This window comes from Ammodytes marinus (genome assembly GCF_949987685.1).
Source record: "Ammodytes marinus genome assembly, chromosome: 7".
NCBI classification, from domain to species: domain Eukaryota; kingdom Metazoa; phylum Chordata; class Actinopteri; order Uranoscopiformes; family Ammodytidae; genus Ammodytes; species Ammodytes marinus.
Genome location: NC_137211.1, coordinates 31076261 through 31098222, shown reverse-complemented (window position 1 = coordinate 31098222; position 21962 = coordinate 31076261). Strand labels below are relative to the sequence as shown.

General features: G+C 40.8%; 1 protein-coding gene across 1 annotated transcript in view; it reads right to left on the bottom strand.

The window, feature by feature from the left end:
• ctnnbl1 (catenin, beta like 1) overlaps positions 1-21962 on the bottom strand; it is a 117443-nt gene that overhangs the window by 93622 nt on the left and 1859 nt on the right. Inside the window, exons 2-6 of the mRNA XM_080030604.1 lie at positions 10809-11006; positions 10518-10624; positions 10224-10363; positions 7345-7442; positions 5362-5455 (exon numbers count right to left, since the gene is read on the bottom strand). Coding sequence (XP_079886730.1) covers positions 5362-5455; positions 7345-7442; positions 10224-10363; positions 10518-10624; positions 10809-11006 — 637 coding nt within the window. The remainder of the gene's footprint in view (positions 1-5361; positions 5456-7344; positions 7443-10223; positions 10364-10517; positions 10625-10808; positions 11007-21962) is intronic.

Sequence of the window (21962 nt, the reverse complement as noted above, 5' to 3'; positions counted from 1 at the left end):
CCTGCACTGGCTTTATGTCCGTTTACGTTTTTGTATGAGAGCTGAATTCCTAGCCATACTTTTTGCACAATGTGTTGAAATGACATAGAAAATAATAGAATAGAAATCCTTAGAAACATGATTCACAAGAGTAAAAAGAAAATTAAACTGAATCGGTTTAGTTTTTACATACTTCCATACTGTGTTGAAATGCAAGCTGCATTGATTATTGCACCATAGAAAGTCATATTGGTGACAAGAAAAGCTTTTTCTCTAATACAATATTAGAGAAGGTAATTCATCTGTTGATTGTATTTAATGATCATCACAAAAGTAGGAAGTGATTAGCAAACTCTGAGTAGCAAACTCAGATGTGTATATAAATATATTTTTGAAAATCACACATAGGTATGTACGTAAAAAAAACTATATATCCCTGGTCGCCACTTCTCCAACGGGTACTTCGGCGTGACCGCAGTGATCCACATCGTGTAGAGTCTATTTTTCCATTTTTAGTAGTCGGCGATTGACACTACCGCCTAGCCTGGCATTCCCAGACCTGCCACTAGGCGCTGGCAAATTAAATTTGCTGCGCCTGTTGGTCTGGACACTCTCCATTGAAGCTTTTGCAAAAAGTCGAGAAATCCCGACTCACGTTTCAATTGGTTCTATCTAATATGGGCGCGCCAGAGCCCTTTGTATGGTGCTCTGGGGCGGACGTAACCGGATGACGACAGTGACGTGCATGCGACGTCGAAGCCGTGATAGTAAATATCAAAGATGGCTGCGGATATGTTGTGCGAGGTTGAGACTGAGATATGACCTAAGCATACAGACTAGAATGTGTTTTTGGACCAATAGGTTGAATAATGCTCTGAAAACGGCCTATTTAAAAGGGGAGTCAATGAGGAATGCTCTGTTTTGGTACCTGCCCTTAGTGGCCACTCGGTAGGGGTGTAACGGTCCATCGATGTAGATCGATCCATCGATTGATTTGCGAACGATCCAACTGAATCAATGCAACGTCCAAACATCGATGCAAATCGATGTTGTATATGCTTTTATTTTGACAATGTCCTTGCTCGGGTGTTTGTGACAATATTTCCGCCCAAGCGAGAAAAGCCTGGTGCGGACCAGGCTTTTCTCGCTTGTGTATGATTATCAAAGTTCATTTCGGACACTAAAATCCATCGTTAACAGACCTATCGGTGTTGGCACCATGGGGAGAGGATCATACACTCAACAAAAATATAAACGCAACACTTTTGTTTTTGCTCCCATTTTTCATGAGATGGACTTAAAGATCTAAAATTCATTCCAGATACACAATATTACCATTTCTCTCAAACATTGTTCACAAATCTGTCTAAATGTGTGATAGTGAGCACTTCTGCTTTGCTGAGATAATCCATCCCACCTCACAGGTGTGCCACATCAAGATGCTGATCTGACATCATGATTAGTGCACAGGTGTGCCTTAGACTGTCCACAATAAAAGGCCACGCTGAAATGTGCTGTTTTGTCTCACAGCAAAATGCCACAAGCATTGAGGGAGCGTGCAATTGGCATGCTGACAGCAGGAATGTCAAACAGATCTGTTGCTCGTGCATTGAATGTTAATTTCTCCACCATAAGCCGTCTCCAAAGGCGTTTCAGTGAATATGGCAGTACATCCAACCGGACTCACAACCGCAGACCACGTGTAACCACACCAGCCCAGGACCTCCACATCCAGCAGGTTCACCTCCAAGATCGTCTGAGACCAGCCACTGAGACAGCTGCTGAAACAATTGGTTTGCATAACCAAACAATTTCTGCACAAACTGTCAGAAACCGTCTCAGGGAAGCTCAACTGCATGCTCGTCGTCCTCATCGGGGTCTTGACCTGACTCCAGCTCGTCGCCGTAACAGACTTGAGTGGGCAAATGCTCATATTCGATGGCGTCTGGCACGTTGGAGAGGTGTTCTCTTCACAAATGAATCTCGGTTTACATTGTTCAGGGCAGATGGCAGACAGCGTGTGTGGCGTCGTGTGGGTGAGCGCTTTGCTGATGTCAATTTTGTGGATCGAGTGGCCCATGGTGGTGGTGGGGTTATGGTATGGGCAGGCATCTGTTATGGACGAAGAACACAGGTGCATTTTATTGATGGCATTTTGAATGCACAGAGATGCCGTGATGAGATCCTGAGGCCCATTGTTGTGCCATACATCCATGAACATCACCTCACGTTTCAGCAAGATAATGCACGGCCCCATGTTGCAAGGATCTGTACACAATTCTTGGAAGCTGAAAATGTCCCAGTTCTTGCATGGGCATACTCACCGGACATGTCACCCATTGAGCATGTTTGGGATGTGCTTGACCGGCGTATACGAAAGCGTGCACCACTTCCCACTAATATCCAGCAACTTCGCACAGCCATTGAAGAGGAGTGGACCAACATTCCACAGGCCACAATTGACAATCTGATAAACTCTATGCGAAGAAGACGTGTTGCACTGCATGAGGCAAATGGTGGTCACACCAGATACTGACTGGTTCTGAGTCCCCAGACCCCCAATAAAGCAAAAAAATGCACATTTCAGAGTTGCCTTTTATTGTGGACAATCTAAGGCACACCTGTGCACTAATCATGATGTCAGATCAGCATCTTGATGTGGCACACCTGTGAGGTGGGATGGATTATCTCAGCAAAGCAGAAGTGCTCACTATCACACATTTAGACAGATTTGTGAACAATGTTTGAGAGAAATGGTAATATTGTGTATCTGGAATGAATTTTAGATCTTTAAGTCCATCTCATGAAAAATGGGAGCAAAAACAAAAGTGTTGCGTTTATATTTTTGTTGAGTGTATATCCCCGCTGACAGAGCAGTCGAACCGACGTTACCCGGCCAGCGCTCGACAGGCTCGCGGGGCTTAGCAGCCGAGCTAGCGGCGCAGTTTGGCTGTTATCCCCGCGGGCTGTCCTTTACACTGCCCGGCTTGCAGTGTAAAGTTCCAATAATGTGCAGCTCGGCTGCTCTCTCAGCGGTGAGAAGCTCCTGCGCTCCCCGGGGCGGTCACCCTCTCCTTGGGGTGAATTTACGAGCTACCGCAGTCTCAGCTAAAGTGGATAGCTCCATTAGGCTAATGAGCTAAGCTAGCGAGGAATCCACCAATCTGTGCCCTGAAACCCCACACGGCCCAAAACTACTCAAATGTCACTCCAAGCATTGTTTACTGCCGCTACACCTTAAGATATGAATAGTAAGAGATTGAAAGATATTAATCTTATGAAAGATATTAATCTTATGAAAGATATTAACCTTTCAATCAAATAATTCAAGCTAATATTTTTTTTAGCTGTATTTTATAAGGAAGTCCCCTTGACATTAAATAAAATGTCATCAAAAAGAGGGAAATGGCCGAGGTAGCAGCTTAAGTTTATTGTTTATCCTGTTAATTTCAAGATCTTTAGTGTTCAGAATGAATAAAAATGGATGAAAATTATACAAACGATTAAGAAGGCTATTATATTATCAACATGTATTGTTAGATAATGAGATAGGCCATCTTGTGTTAAATGGGCATATAATATCATCTCATATCGATCGCAGGCCCCTGAATCGAAATTGTATCGCAGCAGATTTTAGATATCAGCAAATATCATATCGTTGTCTAATGAATCGATGTAATATCGTATCGTGATGAAAGCAGCGATTTACACCCCTACCACTCGGTGAACTGCATTTTCTGTCACTTGCTCATTGGATGCTGGTAGAACTCGCTGTGGTTGGGGCTTGGTTGAGGATTTGAGTAAGGCCGAAGCAGGCCAGCCCCGCCTCAAAACGGACTGACGAATCAGTGTCATCATTCAGTGACCCTCGACCCTCTAGCTAAGTCAGATGAACCAGACATCCCAAATAGAAGCCCATAGTCCCTGCTTAACTCCTACAACCACACACTGTGAAAACTGGGACTGGGGTCAATTAATATTTAATAGATAAAAGATAGCAACCTTTATGTAATAAAAAAGACTGTGCAGTTTAGAATCACATTGAGTTGTATTCAATACATTTTAGGTTTTTATTAATTAAGTAAGGGCCCTCAAGTATTGAGGGGCCGTAACTTATTGTTATCCACCATACTTCTTCTTACTTCTTCTTATTCTTCCATGACATTTTTCTAGCTCCTACTCCTCCCACACCGTTGCACTTAGACATTCCAAATTTTCACAGAACGTGCGTCCCTACCCCACGGGGTGTGCTATTACACAGTTTTTTTGATTTTCCACAAAGGGGCGCTGTTATTAAGCCCCGACTGAAAAAAGTTTGAGAGGCCACGCCCCTCACACCATAAGTCCGATTTACTTGGAAAACGTTTGAGAGGCCACGCCCCTCACACCGTAAGTCCGATTTACTTGAAATTTCTCACACAGGTACGTTTATAAAAAGGGGAGATGACACCTGTTACTCTCAGTTAGTAATGAGTAGACTCCAGGTGAGCATGCAAGGTGCTCTCTGCTTGGAAAGAAAAGTAAAGAAGAAGCAAGGCTTACTTCAGGCACATTCGCTCCGAGCCAACAACAGTTAAGAAGCCTTCAATAGGGAATATGGGGATAAGATTCAAAAACCGACCGGTGTAACGTTCCGTTAATGAGGAATTAATTGCGGTAATTATTCACGGACACGGAGTGAGCATTACGCGGTTGGATATACAACTACTAAGTCTACTGCTTTGGTGAGTTATTTATATGTATTTAAATTGTAGGACAATCATTTTATATTATTTGCTGCCCTTCTTATTTTAAATGATGACTTAGGCTATTTTTTTTGTTACAACTACAGCCCATGCTTTTTTTTCTCCCCACTGCAGACCTACTCGATCGGTTTAAATTGTGGCCCGTCTATTTAATTACTTTCAGTGAGGAAAATGTGTTTTAAACTTGTGGAAAGAAATCCTTAATATTATGTGGCAACTGTGACTGTTTGAAAATTAGCATTGAGCGCTTTATTGCGGTCAACCGTTGTTCTGCAGACAGATGCGTTGCGTTCTAAAAATAGAAAAAAGTTTAACGAGGAATCGATTGATCCTCGAGGAATGCAAGCGATCACACGAGTAGCGAAAACACTCGTGCCCATCCCTTGTAGCTACTATTGCACTAAATTGTAACACTTGAATACGTTATGCAAATATGCAACTTGTTTGTTGAAATGATCATAAATGGGAGCTTCCTCAAGCAGCCATCTCTTTCCCGACAATCCCCTCTGTGCACGAACTCTTACATATGGTAATTAAACATTATAACACCTGCGGCTTATAGTCCAGTGCGGCTTATAGTGCGGAAAATACGGTAAATATATATATGGAAAAATGCCATTAGTGTACATCTTCTTACCTAGTGTGTTATAGATGCCATCTGCCTCCTCCTTCACCTGCTCATCTAGACGCTCCATATTCTGCACCAGCAAGGCCACCACCTGACCCTCCAACTACAGACACTCAAAGACAAGCTTACAGTCAGCATGGAGACATTTTCACCACATCCAGTGGCAAACACAACTTCACCTAGGGATGACAGTTTTCTTCACACAATTACAAATGTTCTAGAATAATTTATTGACCAGTTAGAAACAATGACGGTATATTAAGCCTCCTTTCCACTGAGAAGTGCGGCTTGACATGTATTGAGTTGGGTTGCCACTGTCAAAAGTTGGGAAGGGTACCAATAAGCTAACCATGCAATATCCATTTTTTTTTTCACACTTTCGTTCGGTTACCAAAATGTCTCAAAGGGTCCCTAAAATACTACACTCAACAAAAATATAAACGCAACACTTTTGTTTTTGCTCCCATTTTTCACGAGATGGACTTAAAGATCTAAAATTCATTCCAGATACACAATTGTACCATTTCTCTCAAACATTGTTCACAAATCTGTCTAAATGTGTGATAGTGAGCACTTCTGCTTTGCTGAGATAATCCATCCCACCTCACATGTGTGCCACATCAAGATGCTGATCTGACATCATGATTAGTGCACAGGTGTGCCTTAGACTGTCCACAATAAAAGGCCACCCTGAAATGTGCAGTTTTGTCTCACAGCAAAATGCCACAAGCATTGAGGGAGCGTGCAATTGGCATGCTGACAGCAGGAATGTCAACCAGATCTGTTGCTCGTGCATTGAATGTTAATTTCTCCACCATAAGCCGTCTCCAGCAACTTCGCACAGCCATTGAAGAGGAGTGGACCAACATTCCACAGGCCACAATTGACAATCTGATAAACTCTATGCGAAGAAGATGTGTTGCACTGCATGAAGCAAATGGTGGTCACACCAGATACTGACTGGTTCTGAGTCCCCAGACCCCCAATAAAGCAAAAAAATGCACATTTCAGAGTGGCCTTTTATTGTGGACAGTCTAAGGCACACCTGTGCACTAATCATGATGTCAGATCAGCATCTTGATGTGGCACACCTGTGAGGTGGGATGGATTATCTCAGCAAAGCAGAAGTGCTCACTATCACACATTTAGACAGATTTGTGAACAATGTTTGAGAGAAATGGTACAATTGTGTATCTGGAATGAATTTTAGATCTTTAAGTCCATCTCATGAAAAATGGGAGCAAAAACAAAAGTGTTGCGTTTATATTTTTGTTGAGTGTACATACTGCAGTCTGTTGATTGATTGACATAATCATCATTTCCATGGAAGAGGTAAACCACTCTGTGTAGTTCCCTATGCGGAAATATTTGAGTGTGTGACTTTTGTTTGGGCCGTGAAGTGTATGATGCCTGTAACCTGAGAGTATTACAGATCCACCTGAGATACACTCTCACATACAATCACATCACAAGCCCATTCCCCCTCTCACTAGAAAGTGTGACGTTAAAAACGAAAAACAGACACAGCTGAAGGTTGAAACGCTTTAAATAGAGATGATCAGTGAAAAGGTGTAAGAGGAGTTGCTCTTGTAAGTCGTTTAGTCACTTGACTATGATTCCTTATCTTAAATTAAATCTTTAAATGGATTAATCTGCCAAAAAGAATTAAAATTAAACCATGACATAAAGCTCAAAGAAGTTGCACGTCTGTGCCTTAAAGAAATTATACTATGTTTCAGAGGTTTGATTTTTTTTTTCTATACTCAAACAATCGAATGCAGACAGACACTAGTCAGAAGCAGCAGCATGACAGCAGGTTGAAGACCAAACGGAGTCAAAATCTTTATGTCTTTCAGTCAGTGAGAGTGAGACGAAGCCTAGCTTTAAACTTAATACCATTCTTGTTTGTCCTGGAGGCCAGAGCCCAGGATCTTCACTATCAACTCCACAAAGTGTTTCTTCTTCATCAATATAATCAAATGCTGAACTCACCAGAGCATCTATGAGCACCTCAGCCCCCTCCTCGCTCTCCTGTAGAGTGTCGATATCCGTCAGCTCCTGCAGCAGGTCCACCACTGCTATGGCCACATGTGCTTCAGGCTAAGGACAATATGGCCTCGGTTCAAAGAATAGTCCACTGCTTAGGCATGGCACTCCTATATATAGTATATACCCTCACACTCAAGATCGAATCAGCATTTTTCTTCCTTGTCAAAACGTGGCACCTACATTCTGTCTGTTATTAATTAAGTTGTGTTATTCTAGAAGTGGCTAATAAGCCTCGAGCAGAGATAAGAAGCAGGCTGCAGTAGTGACATATGCTCACTTCTTTCTCTTTACTCCGGATCATTTTTATTTTTAAACTTGTGGTCTTCAGCCCAAATTGATGCTGACTCAAGTGACATGGATTCAGTACATATTGTATAGTATTACGTGATAATAATGACAAGATGCTATACTGTTGTCGACAATCCCATGACATGACAAATTATCAATGTGTGTGTTAGTCCATCTCTCAAAAATTTCTAACATATCAAAACTAGTGCTGTCAGTTTAACGCGCCATTAATGGTGTTAACACAAACCCATTTTAACTACAACACCACAAACTATACATATAGCTCGCAGTTAAGTTACTGTTAATTCAAACGGAACATATCCTACAGTGTAACTTCACATTAATATAATTTAACTGGCAAAACGTCAAGTAAATTTTGACTTTTATTTTGAAGCAGAAACCGGAACCTAGCACTTCCTAGCTCAGCTGCGTGACCTTCACTAGTAGCGTCATCCGTGTGTGACTCTGGGACTAAGCGGTGAAATAACAGAAAAGAAAGCTTGTCATTTGCAAAAGTCCTAGTTGTAACCCTGCACTCACACCAAAACCGTCATGGCCGTTAGTGACAGCCGCCAGTCATTAATTTTCACTTTTATTTTCCCTACGAAGGGCGACTGGAGCCTCGGCTGCAGCAGCGCCATAGCAATTAATGTTAAATGTTAATAAAATAAAATAAAATAAATTAATTAAATTAACAGCAGATTAATTCCAATTAATCGCAAGTGAACTATGACATTAATGCGATTAAATATTTTAATCGTTTGACAGCACTAATCAAAACATATAGTTTCTAACCTGCCATTTTTAAGCAAGATCATTGAAAAAGCTGTTTATCAGCAGCTAAATAACTACATGGCAATGAACAACTGCTTTGATGTTTTCCAGTCAGGTTTTCGTCAACACCACAGCACTGAGACCGCACTGGTTAAAGTCCTCAATGACATCCACTTAAACACAGACAGTGGCAAAAGCTCTGTATTAGTTTTATTGGATCTCAGTGCTGCGTTTGACACAGTTGACCACAGCATATTACTAGATCGACTAGCAAACTGGGTTGGACTTTCTGGAACTGTACTAAACTGGTTTGAATCATACTTAAAGGACAGAGACTACTATGTATCAATAGGCAATTTCACATCCGAGAGAACAAATATTACATGCGGGGTCCCCCAAGGTTCCATTCTTGGGCCTCTTCTGTTTAACATCTACATGCTCCCACTAGCTCAGATTATGAACAAGAACAAATTATTTTACCATAATTATGCAGACGACACACAAATGTACATAACCATATCACCAGGAGACTACAGTCCGATTCAAGCACTAAGTAAGTGCATTGAACAAATCAATGACTGGATGTGCCAAAACTTTCTTCAATTAAACAACGACAAAACTGAAGTCATTGTCTTTGGTACCAGGGATGAACAATTAAAAGTCAGCGCACAGCTTACATCTGTTATGTTAGAAAGCACACACCAAGCTAGAAATCTTGGAGTAGTCATAGATTCAGACTTGAATTTCAAAAAACACATTAAATCAATTACTAAGTCAGCCTACTACCACCTTAAAAATATATCAAGAATTAAAGGGCTACTGTTTCAGCAGGACTTAGAAAAACTTGTCCATGCATTTATTTTTAGTAGACTTGACTACTGTAATAGTGTCTTTGCAGGCCTTCCTAAAACAAATCAATCAGACAGCTTCAGCTAATTCAAAACGCTGCTGCTCGAGTCCTCACTAGGACCAAAAAAGTGGATCACATTACTCCAGTTCTTAGGTCTTTACACTGGCTTCCTGTCACTCAAAGAATTGATTTTAAAATATTAATGTTGGTCTATAAAGCCCTAAATGGTTTAGGCCCCAAATACATCGCTGACCTGCTGATCCCATACAAACCAGTCAGAGCTCTCAGAACGTCTGACACTGGGCTACTGACAGTCCCTAGAGTAAGGACTAGACAGGGAGAGTCAGCCTTCAGTTTTAATGCACCCAAGCTCTGGAATAAACTTCCAGGGGACTTGAGGTCCGCTTCAACACTTGGCTCTTTTAAATCAGGTCTGAAGACTTTACTGTTTCCGTTTTAACCTGTAATTTTCTTTTTATTCTTTTTAAATGTTTTAATTATTTTATGTTTTTATTTATATTCATGTTTCTCATTCGCTTTTTTTTAATGTGTGCTCTATACTTGATGTATTTTGTTTTTGCATCTGTAAAGCACTTTGAATGGCCTTGTGTCCGAAATGTGCTTTAGAAATAAACTTGCCTTGCCTTTCTTTTTTTAGGTTTAAGATTTATTCATTTTGTAAAACAGATGAGCACTATAATATTAAGGAAACAACACGGAATCAATAGTAAAAGATAGAAGAATCTTTTCCGATTCACTTTGGTGTTGTCTTACTGTGTTTTTAATAGTTCTCAGCATAGAGGGATAAGCTTTATCAGGCTAAACAGGCTAGACTTTGTATTCAGTTTGTCATACCCTTAGAATAACTGAATGAAATGGAGAAACAGTCAATGTATAAGTGAAAGGATATCAGTGTTTTCGTGACTGAGGAGGTTCAGCAGTGAGTGCACTGCATTGAGCTCCACCAGCAGGTGGTACAGGTCTGGCATGGTGGCGATCACGTGCATTTCCTGGATAATGTCGTTCAGATCCAGCTCCGTCTCCATGAACCTGGTTTAAAAGGGGCCAATACATTTTGTTAGCCTGTTAGCATTCTGTACAGACAATTATCTCCGAGAGCAGCAGACAAATTTGGCTTAATTCCAGTTGTTAAAATATTCGAGCACGAGAGCCAAACATTGTGAAGAGTCAGTGATGGGCTTACTTCTCTGGGTTGTCTGGAAACTTGATCCTCAGCTCCTGGTTTTTGTACGATCGTTTCTCAAAGGTCAGGATCATTTTCTTCACCGAACTCTCATCCACCGGCTCTGCCTGTGAATGAGATTGGCATGAGAGAAGGAGAATAGTATGGAATGCAGTGTTTCCCACAGGTTGAGAATGTTCTTGTGGTGGTCAGGTGGCACAGAGTGTGACGGTACGTGATGGGCGTGTTCAGTAATTAATAAACATGACACTTTGCAGGAAAACTAATGTTTCCATTTATAATTTGACTTACTTCAGGTTCCTCTTCATCGCGGTCCAGCAGTTTCTCCAGGATCCTCTTCCTGTCGGCAGTCAGCTCCTCACCTCCTTCCCCCCCTAGCTCCTCCCTGTAGCGGGCCAGCTCCCTGGCACTAAGGCCCTTCTGCTGCTTCCCTCTGGGGTCATCCTCTCCTTTATCCCCCTCCCTGGGACGCTTTGCTCCTCTATCAGGCTGCAAGACCAAAGAAGACGGTCAAATACACTCAACAAAAATATTAACACAACACTTTTGTTTTTGCTCCCATTTTTCATGAGATGGACTTAAAGATCTAAAATTCATTCCAGATACACAATTGTACCATTTCTCTCAAACATTGTTCACAAATCTGTCTAAATGTGTGATAGTGAGCACTTCTGCTTTGCTGAGATAATCCATCCCACCTCACAGGTGTGCCACATCAAGATGCTGATCTGACATCATGATTAGTGCACAGGTGTGCCTTAGACTGTCCACAATAAAAGGCCACTCTGAAATGTGTATTTTTTTGCTTTATTGGGGGTCTGGGGACTCAGAACCAGTCAGTATCTGGTGTGACCACCATTTGCCTCATGCAGTGCAACACATCTTCTTCGCATAGAGTTTATCAGATTGTCAATTGTGGCCTGTGGAATGTTGGTCCACTCCTCTTCAATGGCTGTGCGAAGTTGCTGGAGACGGCTTATGGTGGAGAAATGAACATTCAATGCACGAGCAACAGATCTGGTTGACATTCCTGCTGTCAGCATGCCAATTGCACGCTCCCTCAATGCTTGTGGCATCTGTGGCATTTTGCTGTGAGACAAAACTGCACATTTCAGGGTGGCCTTTTATTGTGGACAGTCTAAGGCACACCTGTGCACTAATCGTGATGTCAGATCAGCATCTTGATGTGGCACACCTGTGAGGTGAGATGGATTATCTCAGCAAAGCAGAAGTGCTCACTATCACACATTTAGACAGATTTGTGAACAATGTTTGAGAGAAATGGTACAATTGTGTATCTGGAATTAATTTTAGATCTTTAAGTCCATCTCATGAAAAATGGGAGCAAAAGCAAAAGTGTTGCGTTTATATTTTTGTTGAGTGTATATACACACACATCATACTCACCCATATACGATACAGAGTGGGATGTTGTGAGGTCTTGGGAAGATTATGTCAATTGCTCATTTCAATCCTTGTAAGTGATGTATTTGTACTAGTGGTGGGCCGATAACGGCGTTAACGTGCTGCGTTAACGCCAGACTCTTATCGGCGATAAAAAAAATATCGCCGTTAATCTCTTGTTCCTCTTATTTTAGCGCGGATGTATACCTGGCCGAATTGCACTGTAGTGCACGAGTCAGAACGAGTCTGACTTCGCACCTGTGTACCACATCAAACGTAACGTGCTGACATGGATGCAGCTAGGAAGCCGCCGGGTTTGCTTCAGGGAAAATGTATTTTTAAGAAGCTTCCCAATGGAAACCTCGACAAGACCAAGGTTGTTTAACACCTTGTGCAATGCGGAATTGGTTTACTGTAGGAGTTCTAACAGTCTGTGCTCTCGGAAGCGGCCGGGGCATGCGTGTGTGCAATGGGAGAACTTTGTGTGGAGAGAAAAAAAAGAGGCAAGGGAAATCGCCAAAGCCAATGCATAGCCTCGACTCATTAAAGGTTGAAAATCACTGAATTACACAACATGTAGGCTAGCCTATGGCTTAAGGCTATGGAAATCATTATGGAAACAATATTTTTTTTTATCAGTGATAGCTCAGCTGATCTCGTTGCTATAGAGACCACGTCCGTCCGCTTTGTTTGACAACTGACAGAGCTGCCAAGTCTCACCCTTTTGGCCGTGAGACACACTCATATCAACCAGCTCACACTCTCACACGCTAGCCTACAACTCAAATTTCTCACGCGGAGAAGTTAATCCCCAAAATAACGATTGTTTTGCGGGACTTTTATTTTGACAGTTTTATATTGAAAAGCTAACGGACATGAGTTCCGTGGCATCCTCTTTCTGCACGCAAGTTAACTTGATGCATTAGGTGTGCACCTGCACAGGAGATGAGCCCCTGGTCTGATGCGCCACCTGGCTTGAGAAACACGTTCTCAAAGACTTACTTTGAGTCATTATTTAGGGAGCACACACATATTATGAATGAATTCAAATGAGCCATTTTAATCTAGATTAATCTAGATTAATTCCAAAATTAATCTAGATTAATCTAGATTAAAAAAAATAATCTATGCCCACCTCTAATTTGTACACACTTCAAATTAGGGCTGGGCGATATGACGATATCATATCGTGGACGATATGAAAGTGTCTACCGGGAGAGATTTGGCCATACCGTTTATATCGCGGAGAAAAAAAGTTCATGTGGCGGGAGCATAGATGGAGCGGGAGGCAGCTGTCCCTCCGAGTCCCTACAGTTACACTGCAGTTACACCGCCGCGCCACACGGGGGCACTGCAGCAGAGTTCTGGGCTGCAATACAGCTTCTCTACCCTCAACAGAAGAAGCCTCATCTGTTGCTCTAGCTCAGGGGTGGCCAACCAGTCAGAGACAAAGAGCCACATTTTTTACTGTGTTACTGCAAAGAGCCACATCATACACACGGGTACACACAGTGGCGATTCCAGGAAATTTTGACTGGGGGTGGCCAAGGTGGGCCACAGAGTTAGAGTGGGGTGGCCATCGCACCCCTGAATGAATAGCATGTGATATGCTGTACAACCAATTCAAAGATGATTTATAATCCCAAATCATGTTAGTATCCATTGTAATGTTTGTCAGAAAACTAAACCCCTGAAGGGGGGTCTGGGGGCATCCCCTCCCAGAAGATTTTTTTGTGTTTTTAACATGTAATCTAAGCTTTCTGGTGCATTCTGGCGAAGATAATAAAGGAAAAAGTCAATATTTATTTCAGCTCAGATGAATAGTAAAATTAGGAAGACAACATAACTTTGCTAGCAGCCAGAGATGCCTAACAACTGCACAGAGGGACGGATGACCACTAGCTTTTGACCAAATATCTTGCTAAAAAAATAAACCTTTATTTATGAAAGTCTGCCCTTGCTAAGAACATGTTACACTCGCTAACTACAAACTTAAATTTTTTCATTCAGATTTCAAAAATCTGCTGGGACACGTGCCTATACACATGCATGGGTGGCACGCATGTCACAAGCACACTTATGCTGTTTTCAAGACCTTTGCTAACCAGAGACCAGTTCTAGTGGACACAGTCCTACCATTAATTTAGTAATTGAAAATTACAAACTGATCTCATATCAGTGGATTGGAGTGTTTGTGTGATGAACTTGGCAACTACCTATCAAAAAAAGTTAAGAAAGAAAAAAAAACATATCACTGAACTAGGCTACATATCAGGAAAGAAATTTAATTTAAAAAAAATAAATAAATAAAAAATAACATTTGAACTGGGGGGGGGGCACTGGGGTGGCCAGTAAGATTTCAGGGGGGGGGCGTTTTTATTATCGCGGGGAGCTTGCACATGCATGCACAAGCTTTATTTATTAAAAAAAAAAGAAGAAAAAAAAAAAAAAAAAAACAGGGGGCCCCACACTAGGACTTGAAACGGGCCCCCAGATCGTTAAGGCCGCCACTGTGATAATGACAGGACTGGACTCCTACAGTACTAAAGACGACGGACAGGGCAGTCATTTTCAACAATGAACATTGTGTGCACTGCCTCACACAAACTTTCAGTTCAACCAAGTCCACAAACTAAAATATAACAATTTAAAATAGCGTTTTTCTCTTACTATGCATGTTGCTTTGTGGGACTTATACTTTTAGCATGGAGAGAGCTGAAGTGGCGCCGAAGATTTGAAGCCTTGAAATGCGCAAATGACACCTGGCATATAAGGCAGAATGGCCTGCCATAACGCTCAACAAAAAATATGAACTCTCCCACTCTGTTTCGGAGCGAACGTTATGTTGCGTCCTCAATTAAACATTTGCGAACAGGCATACACATAGGGCCTACACATTAATAAAATAAAAAATTAAATAATAGACAACATGTAAAACGAACGTAAGAGCTGCATGAAACGTTTGCGAACATGCACACACATAAGCCCACACAAAAAAAATAAAAAATAAATTATAATCACATAATTTGATATGAACTGAAGAGCCGCACGAAGCTGGGCAAAGAGCCGCATGCGGCTCGCGAGCCGGCCACCCCTGCTCTAGCTCTAGCTCCGGTGCGCCATCACTACAGTTAACAAACCAACTCCGTGTCACGGTGGCAGAGCAGCTGGTTTTAACGGTCAAAAATGTCATCGGGCAAAGGAAACTTGCTTGCTACTTCAGCGTGCTGTTGCCGTGACGCAGAGTTGGCTTGTTTTAAGCCGCAAACTACATGGGTTAGCTCTCTTGAGCTAGCTGGCTAATAATGACATCTTTAGCCTACTCAGGGCTTCCCCCCGTGCTGTTATTGTTGGAGACAGCCAGCAAGGCTGGTTTTATGTAACTTTAAAACATGTCAAACTTGAAAATATTATTTGTGTTGAAGCTGGAGTTAAAGTATTAGCCTACCAGACATTTGCTCATTAGTTAATTTTGACAGCTTTGTTAAATGAAGATGAGCAAATACTGCAGGAAAATTCAAGTCTTTCATTATTTTGATATAGGCAATTGGAAAATGTAGGCTCTTTGGTTGATGCTGTCATTTTTATTTTGCGCTGACTGACTAAAGCTAGACTGGTGTGGTATGTTGCACCAGTTTTTCTTTTGTATGGAAATTTAAATTCCAAGCAAAAGATGAAAATAATCTAATGTGATTAAAGTTCAGTACGGTTATTGTAATCCATTGAATTTTAAGGAAAAATACTATATCGTGATATATATCCATATCGTGATATAAAATTACCTATATCGTGATATAAGATTTGGTCCATATCGCCCAGCCCTACTTCAAATCATATGCAGAATTAAATTAAACCAATAGGTAGTATTCAATGTTACATGAGCGACGCTGAAAATGTCAATTTAATCAGTTCAAGCTTCTTTGTGCAGCTTGTTTCAAGAATACCAGTCACTAAGAACAGAGATATTCTGCCTAACATTCCATGCAAAATACTTGATTTGAGATTAGTAATAAGATCAGGGTTCGTACAGCTTTTTAAGAGTAAAATTCAAGCACTTTTCCAGCACTTTCAAGATACAATGTCAACTTTTTCAAGGAAGCCGAAGCTTTAAATATATACAGTATATAAATAAATGCTTATGATTTCATACATTGCCTTATCTGTAAAATGGGAGTGTTCATAATATAATGTGTATGGACAATCACCAAATTGCAGTATGGCCCTAAGGAGACCTTTATCAGTTTAGTTCATATGCCAAAAATGACCATCTATCAGGTTAATAACAACATGACTATACTTGAGCAATATCACATGAGATGGAGCATATTGTCACTCTATATCAGTGCTGCTGCAGTGTCCTCTCTCCCAGCCAATTATTTTTGCTAGTGTCCTGCAAGTTTACATATTGTTTATAATAAATCAGAAATAAAGACAATTGGAAAATGTGATAAAACATCAAAAATCTTATTAAAATAAACTAATTCATGAATTGCAAAGTCGTAGGACAAGTTTTAAGTAAACATTGGGTGTGGACACATTAGAAGTGGAGGTCTGGGGGTCCCCCCCAAAAATCTTTGAGCATTAAACACTTAATTTCCTGCATTCTGGTGAATTTTTATGAAGCAATGTGTGCCTTTTCTGCATTCATTTTAATGAAAAAAAGGAGAACATTCACGGTTCCGCTGACACAAATTTAATTGAATAGCCTACAATGCATGTGTAGTGCTTTCAAATATCTCCTGTAGCCTATTGTTAAAACATTTGGTTAAACTGTAATAAAGGTAATTATTCTATATCATGTCTACTATTGAGGGTTGAGTGGCTGGTGGTATTTTACTAGCAGCATTAGGCTTTATTCAAAGAAGAAAACAAGTAGGGAACAGTTCAACACCAATGCAAACCAACCTACTAAAATAAAAACATCTGGGGACCAACCCAGATATTTTATTTTAGTAGGCTCCCTCCTCTATGCTACCTTAATTTGTGTTATGAAAAGTGCTATAAATGTGCAATACATAGGATACAGTTAATTACACAGAAGAATAAAAGCATTTTTATTGGCGGATGAGCCATTAATAACTTTGCAAACCTAATTTTCAAACAAATGTACCAAAAACAATGTACAAAACGATCCAAAGAACTTCTGAATTTACTTGAGTGAAATTGAAGCGTTAATATGTTTGATGCATGCGCGATTGCGCGCTCACCGGCCGGCGGTGACACAATTCTTATCAGCGGAAACTTGGCACGCTATCAACACACATAGAGAAGGTGCAGGGAGGGGGCTCGCCTCACGCTTCGAATGCACAGTGCACATCAAAGTATAACGTTAATGCGCGTTCAGAAAGAGGAAGTCACGGCACTCATGTCTGTTAAGCCCGTATCTCACTGGGCTGCGACAGTTTGCGACAAGTTGGAGACTGCAGTCGCGAGGGAGTCTCTAAACTGTCTCCAAACGTTTGCGGAGGTCTCAATTTCCTCGCATGAGTGTAACATCACGTTACAATGAAGTAACCCCCAAGCTTACGTTATCTAGCTAACAACATGAATTTGGAGCAATACATTATTGAAAACTAGCTGGTCAGCTAATTGCTAACGGTGTTGAGCATCAATTTAGCATGCTATTTATTTGTATCAACAAGCAGGGTTCGTACAGCTTTTTAAGTGTAAAATTCAAGCACTTTTCCAGCACTTTCAAGATAAAATGTGAACCTTTTCAAGGAACCCGAAGCTTTAAATAGACTCTATATATACATATACATGACAAATAATCCTCCCCGTTTACCTTCATTTCTATTTGTCTGTTGCTCTTTTGCAGAAATGACAATTTACATGGCAAGGGAACAATCCTCTATGAATGATAAACAAACACAATAACTTTTAGTTAATTCATTCTTTACTTTCAAATTTAGCAAACATGAATTAAACATGTACATTTGATGTACTTCACGCGCAAACAATGCAAAGTTATAACAAATGTAAATTAGCTTGCACATTAGGCAAACGTTTAAACAATATGTAATTGAATTCAAGTGCAAATAATGCCAATTTACCAAAAATAGATCAAATACATTCACATTCTGCAGTATATCTAAATAGTTCACAACAAAATAAATTCTATGGGCAAAGGAATAAGTGCAATTGGAAATAATTTTCGGTCCAAACACTAATTAAACAGTCTGTTAACAATGAACATACTGTAAAGACACAATAGCACCTTTCTTTACAGTTATAACACATGTACATTCACTTGCACATTAATCAAACATGTAAATAAATAAATAAAAAAATCTGGATAAGTGCAAATAATGCCCACTTAACAAATAAAATCTACATTCACTTTTCTTCACTATAATATAGGTCACTGCAACACAATTCAATTTTTCGAGTAATCCTCTCAGCAGACTGGCAAGGTCCTCATTCATGAATGGGAGCATGGGTTCATCAGACTGGTACAACTTCAGGAATGGAGTGATTTCTCGTGCCACCATGAGAAAAAAGTTGAGTTTTGCCGGGAAGAGATCATCTCCAACAATTTTTTCTGCAGTCTTGAAAGACTTGGTGGATGGCTCTGCTACAGTTCCCTGTTTTGCAGCACTTATGTATGTATTAAGGAAGGGCAAGATCTGTAGTGCACGCTCTGCCACCTCAACATTTTCTAGCCAACAATGACTACAGAAATGAAGGGGGAAAGATGAGGAACCAGTTACCTTTGTATAGTCCTCCCTGCGTGCTGGGACATCCTTAAATAACCACTTGAGGCTTGACAAGGCATTTCCAAGCTCCCATTCAGTTGCTGCACAGCCTGCTCTGAAGGAATTGTGCAGTATGTGTAAACCACAGCTTCCAACATCCACCATGTTCTTTCCTGTTTGATCTTTAATGTTTTGTTGTAACAGTCTCAAAAGCTTTAAGTTCACATTGGGCCCATCCATTGAAAGCTGCATGAGGTTGTGGAACCCAATTTCTGAACAAACAGTATCCAGTTTTTCGTACATTTGTACCGCAGTGTGATGACCCATGAAAACCGAACTTAGATATCTTGTTTTAACATGGTTATCTTGCCAGAATCGCACGTGCACATCAAGCTGGCTTTTCCTCATTTCCCTGTTCAAGCTTTCATCAAAGAGAAGCACATATCGATCTTTCTTGACTTTTTCTTTCATCAGGGACAGGAAATGACGGGCTATCCCAAACGTGGAAAGATATGCTGCTTTCTTCTCCCCACAAGCAAACTGTTTTGCAACCTCACTGTCAGGAAACATGGTTTTGAAAACCGCTCCAATGTTCTCACATGACATGTAGGAATAATGGCTGGTTATCATTTTTGTTGTCCAACAAATCTCTGCCATCAGAGCTGGGTTTGTGCTAATGAAAGGTCTCTTGGTGTTTGCTGAGGTGTCCTTTTCACAACTGGCTGTTGCTGTAGTAGCTTGGGTTGCACCGTTTGATGTTGAAGTTGAGCAGGTCACGTCTCCACTGCTAGATGCAGTATGTGGCTGTTGGAAATAAGCCCCCAGGGAAGGACCGGACCTATGCTTTAAATGGTCTTGATGTTTCCTGCCTGAGAAAAAGGAAAAACAAATCAAATGTTATTGAGAGAAGCAAATTCAAGAGTATGGCCCTCAACAGGCCTTTATCAGTTTAGTTCATATGAGCAAAATGACCATCTATCAGGTTAATAATAGTCTGGCTTGACCACTTCAGCCAGCGTCTATTAAGCGCTGGCGTCGGCAAACAACGCTACGCCTCCATTGGCTGCTTCCCGGGGTTAGCCCCGCCGTAGATGATTGTGATTGGTTTAAAGAAATAAAAACAGGCCAGCCCAGTTTCCCCCCGAATAGACGGCTCTAAACGGAGTGCTTCCAGACCATACTACTTGCTGTAGTTTGGTCTGGCTTTGCGAGACTAGGTTAATAACAACATGACTATATGTATACCACTCATAATCAATAGCTCTAGATGTATGCAATACTATATCTATGCCATACTCATAAATCAATAGCTTTAGGCAATACTTGCTAATTAATAACTTATTTCTCTCACACACACGTTGAATTTTGGAGCTCATGTTTATTAATGTGTGCAGTCCTTTCTAAATAAAGAAATCTAAACACACACACACACACACACACCAAGAATAACTAAGGGCAAATACAGCCTTGGCACAGAGTCCCTCGTCTTCTCCCGGCTGAATAATTGTATTTAAAAAAAATTATATGTATACTGTATATTCAAATAAATTATTGATTTTTTTTAAACTATTTTTAATAGTAGCTCTTGTACCATAAACTCCTAATAGTGCTAAGTTACAGTTTGTGTATGTCGGTGTGTTGCCAAAAAATGATCCTCTTCCAAAAAGGGATTCCAGTCAATAAAAAAGGTATTTTAGCCATAATACGTCCATGATTTCAGTACGTACACGTGACTAAATGGGCTGTGGTCCAATAAAGCATCGGTACACATAACACGACATAGCGTTAACATGCTGGGACCGTGGACTGAATTCACTTTGCAACGTCTCAGCCAGCAAATACCGTAACTAATGTTACTAGTGTTATCAAATGAAAATGCATCGGGCTGCCTCGGTTATCACCCCGCTAGGTGTAACGTCACGTTAGGATGAAAAAACCCCGAACTAACGTTAGCTCTAAGTACCCCGAGCTAACGTTATCTAGCTAACAACATGACGTTGATGCAATGACTGAATCAGAACTAGCTGACCAGCTAATTGCTAACGGATTTGAGCGTCAATTTAGCAAGCTATTTTTGTATCGACAAGTCAGTAACACACACACACACACAAACTCGGAATTTAGTGTAACTTACAAAGGAGAACATGAGTGAACCGTCATCTAAAGTGAAATTGTCCGATATGATTGAACGAAAACTTTGTCTCAATTGACTTACCTTTCGCATGACTTGTAAATGCCGATTCCCCCATTGTATAAATCTGGATATCCTTTTTGCAGACCGAGCAGTATCCTTGCCGGTCATTTGGTCCACGTCGTAGCCAATTTTTGTATTTATCATTTTCAAGCCAGTGTTTATTGAATCGGCAACCTGGCATGGCAGCTTCGGGAGCGATAGGTCCATGTGAGCAGCGACAGCGACTTGGTTAGTTTTGGATAATTGCTGATTGCTGAAGTGATCACCAGGTGAGGCGCGTGCGCACGGAAAGAAAACACGGGGAGCAGACGGCGGAGAAAAAAACATTCGACTTAATTTAAAAAAAATTACAGAATACAATTTTTTTGTAGCCTATTTGTTAAAATACAACACTGGTCAATATAGAGAAAATCAAGCATTTTCCAGCACAGTGTTCAAATTTCAAGCACATTTCAAACCTTGAAAACACTATGGTTAAAATCAAGCATTTTCCCGACTTTCAAGCATCTGTACGAACCCTGAACAAGTCAATTACACATACAAACTCGGGATTTGGTGTAACTTGCAAAGAAGAACATGATTGAACAGTCAACCAGAGTGACATAGTCCGATACGTTTTAACGAAAAAAAATTCTCAACTGATTTACCTTTGGCAGGAACTCTAAGTGCCGATTCCCCCATTGTGTACAGCTGGAGGTACTTAAAGCAGACCGTACAGTAGCCTATGCCTGTCGGTTATTAGGGCCTCGTCATAACCAAATGGAAACGGATATCTGATATGGAAGTATCGGGAGCAATAGGTCCATGAGCAGCGACTCGTGGTTCTGGATAATTCCTGGAGCGATCGCCAGGTGTGGCGCGTGTCCCAGGAAAGAAAACACGGGGAGCAACTGCACTCGTGCATACAAGACGGCGGCGAAGAAAACATTGCGACAGATTTTTTTTTTAATTTACAGAATAAAAAAATTAAAGAATTTGATGAATTACGACACTGGTCAATAAAGAGAAAATCCAGCATTTTCCAGCACAGTGTTCAGATTTCAAGCACATTTCAAACCTTGAAAACACTCGATTGAAAATCAAGCATTTTCCAGACTTTCAAGCATCTGTACGAACCCTGTAAGATGCTTTCCTATATCCCACACTAAAGTA